At 51.6% G+C, this 3,255-nt stretch overlaps 1 protein-coding gene across 1 annotated transcript; it reads left to right on the top strand.

Moving 5' to 3' along the window:
- Window positions 1-451: 451 nt before the first annotated feature.
- On the top strand, window positions 452-2,434 carry LOC131686893 (uncharacterized). The gene has a single exon (XM_058970898.1). The coding sequence runs from the start codon at window positions 452-454 to the stop codon at window positions 2,432-2,434; it is 1,983 nt and encodes a 660-aa protein (XP_058826881.1).
- Window positions 2,435-3,255: the final 821 nt, after the last annotated feature.

The raw sequence follows: 3,255 nt of genomic DNA, 5'->3' as shown, positions 1-3,255 counted from the left end.
AGCTACTCAAGGGACCGGATCTGTTGACCCCCCTGCCAAGAGTTCTGTACCAGTTTCGTCAGTATCCTGTCGCCGTTTGTGGAGACATAATGGAGATGTTCCATCAGATCAAGATTCGAGCTCCCGACTGCCAGTCGCAACGGTTTCTGTTCCGGGACCACCCATCGGATTGCCCTCAGGTGTATGTGATGGATGTGGCCACATTCGGCTCCACTTGTTCCCCGGCGTCCGCACAGCATGTGAAGAACCTAAATGCAGAGGAATTCGCCGACGAGTATCCCCGAGCCGCTACAGCTATCCGGTACAACCATTATGTAGACGACTACTTAGACAGCTTCGAGACGCTTCAGGAGGCAATAAAGGTTGTGAACGAGGTGAAATTCGAGGCTTCACTCTGCGGAATTTCTCATCGAACGAAGTGGGGGTGCTGGAAGGAATAGGAGAGACGACAATGCCTTCATCGAAAAATCTAGACTTGGAGCGAGGTGAAAAGTCCGAATCAGTGCTGGGGATTAAATGGATACCGTACGAAGACGTGTTTGTGTACTCCTTTGGTATGAGAGATGACATACAGCGCATTCTTCATGAGGATCACATTCCCACCAAGCGGGAAATCGCCCGAGTTGTTATGAGCCTATTTGATCCGCTCGGTTTCGTCGCGTTTTTCCTTGTACACGGCAAAATTCTTCTCCAGGACACGTGGGCGAAAGGTACGGAATGGGACCAACAGATTCCTGACGATCTCAACAAGCGGTGGCGGCAGTGGTCGGAGCTCTTCGGACAGTTAAACCAGATCCGTATACCCCGGTGCTACTTTAGGTCACCCTTTCCTAAGAACCTGGATCGCCTCCAACTACACGTGTTCGTAGATGCTAGCGAAATGGCGTATGCTGCGGTGGCTTATTTCCGACTGGAGAGTAACGGTTGCGTGCAAGTGGCACTCGTCGGGGCCAAAGTGAAAGTTGCCCCATTGAAAACTTTGTCTATTCCCAGACTCGAGTTGAAAGCCGCCAACCTCGGGGTTCGCTTGGCCGGCAGCATCCAAAGTCAGCACTCTTACCCAATCAATTTCCGATATTTCTGGGGCGATTCGAAAACCGTTCTCGCTTGGATCAAATCAATCGATCACAGACGGTATCATAAGTTTGTTGCTGTCCGCGTCGGCGAGATCCTGACAACCACAGAGCCAAATGAGTGGATGTACGTACCATCGAAACTCAACGTTGCTGATCTCGCGACGAAGTGGGGAATTGGTCCGCAGCTGACGATGAACAGCCCTTGGTTCCAGCCTCATGACTTCTTCCAAACCACCGAAAGGAATTGGCCTACGCAACAACCGATTGAGCCAACTGAGGAAGAACTAAGGAATGCCCACTGTCATTTCGCACACTTTGCGTTGGTGGAATTCACCCGGTTTAGCAGTTGGACCAAAATGCACCGTTCAGTAGCATACGTGCTTCGCTTTATCAACAACATTCGGCGGAAGAAAGGAAGAGCTAAAGAGCTCGGCAATCTTACCAGCGATGAGCTACGACTAGCGGAAGAAGAGTTGTGGAAGATGGCGCAAGGCGATGTTTATCCTGATGAAATCGCCGTACTCGTCCAAACTCAAGGTCCACCAGATCGACGTCATAATGTTGTGGATAAGACCAGCGACATCTACACCAAGTGGCCGTTCCTCGATGAGAATGGAGTTCTGCGGAGTCGTGGCCGAATCGGTGCGGCACCCTACACACCGACCGAAGCTAAGTTTCCCGTAATCCTACCCAAACAACATTTAATAACCTTCTTACTTGTAGACTGGTTCCACCGCCGCTTTCGCCACGCCAACCGAAAGACCGTCTTCAACGAAATTCGCCAACGATTCGACATTTCGCAACTGCGTCGATTGTTAGACAAGGTCACACGAAGCTGCGTCTGGTGCAGAATTGCTAAGTCTTCCCCGAGACCGCCCGCTATGGCCCCACTACCGGAAATGCGGGTAACTTCGTTCATCCGGCCATTTACCTTCACCGGGCTGGACTACTTCGGGCCGGTGCTCGTCAGAATGGGCAGAAGCAACGTCAAGCGCTGGGTAGCCCTCTTTACGTGTCTCACCACCAGAGCCATCCATTTGGAAGTGGTACACTCACTGAGTATGGAGTCGTGCATCATGGCTGTGCAACGCTTTGTCTCCCGCCGGGGTATGCCGCGGGAATTCTGGTCGGACAATGCCACCTGTTTCCAGGGCACTAGCAACAAACTGGAAGTGCACAACAAGATGATGTCGGAAAAGTTTACTACCTCACAAACTACATGGAAGTTCATTCCACCTGCTTCCCGCACATGGGCGGTGCATGGGAGAGGCTCGTTCGCTCGGTCAAGGTGGCAATCGGGGCGACGCTGGATGGTACCCGAAAACCTGACGATGAAACACTGGAAACAATCTTGTTAGAAGCGGAGGCCATGATAAACTCAAGGCCACTTACATACATCCCATTGGAATCTGCAGATCAAGAAGCTCTGACACCAAACCACTTCTTGCTGGGTAATTCATCCGGCATCAAGTTCCTGCCTACTGGCCCGATAGATAGTCGTTCAACACTGAGAAGCAGCTGGAACTTGGCGCGGCTCATCAGCGACGGATTCTGGCACAGATGGTTAAAGGAATACCTCCCAGTAATTACGCGCAGATGCAGGTGGTTCCAGGAGGTCAAGGACCTGGAGGTCGGCGATCTGGTCCTGGTGGTTGGCGAGGCGGCGAGGAACCAGTGGACTCGGGGGCGGATCGAGGCAGTGTTTCCTGGACAAGACGGTAGAGTACGGCAGGCGTTGGTGCGAACCACAGCGGGTCTACTTCGAAGACCAGCCGCGAAGCTGGCTGTTTTGGACGTCGAGCCGAAGAGCAAACCTAGTTCCAGTATTCCAGGAGCTCCTGGCCCTCACCAAGGTTTACGGGTGGGGGTATGTGCCGACGAGACCCCTCGCTGCGGCGACGCTACCGAGCGCAGCGCTTCATTTGACGTCGACGGGTCTGCTGACAGTGAAGTTTCGCGAGGAAACGTCATGCAGCAGAAGAAGCAAACCAGTACAGTAAAAATCAAGTTTCCGCGCAGTTTTACATAACCTCAGTACATTAGATCCAGTTATCTCTAATGATCTTTAAAGTACGGCTGTTGCGGTAGTAATAAGTATATCAGTAAATCCTAAAGCTAATAGTACGTATAGTAAGTAGTACGGATTGCAATGTGTTTATCTTAAATTAAAACTTATGAA

The sequence above is a fragment of the Topomyia yanbarensis genome, chromosome 3 (assembly GCF_030247195.1).
Source record: "Topomyia yanbarensis strain Yona2022 chromosome 3, ASM3024719v1, whole genome shotgun sequence".
Classification (NCBI taxonomy): Eukaryota; Metazoa; Arthropoda; class Insecta; order Diptera; family Culicidae; genus Topomyia; species Topomyia yanbarensis.
The sequence above is the reverse complement of the archived record's forward strand: the minus strand, read 5'-3'. Positions and strand labels throughout refer to the sequence as shown.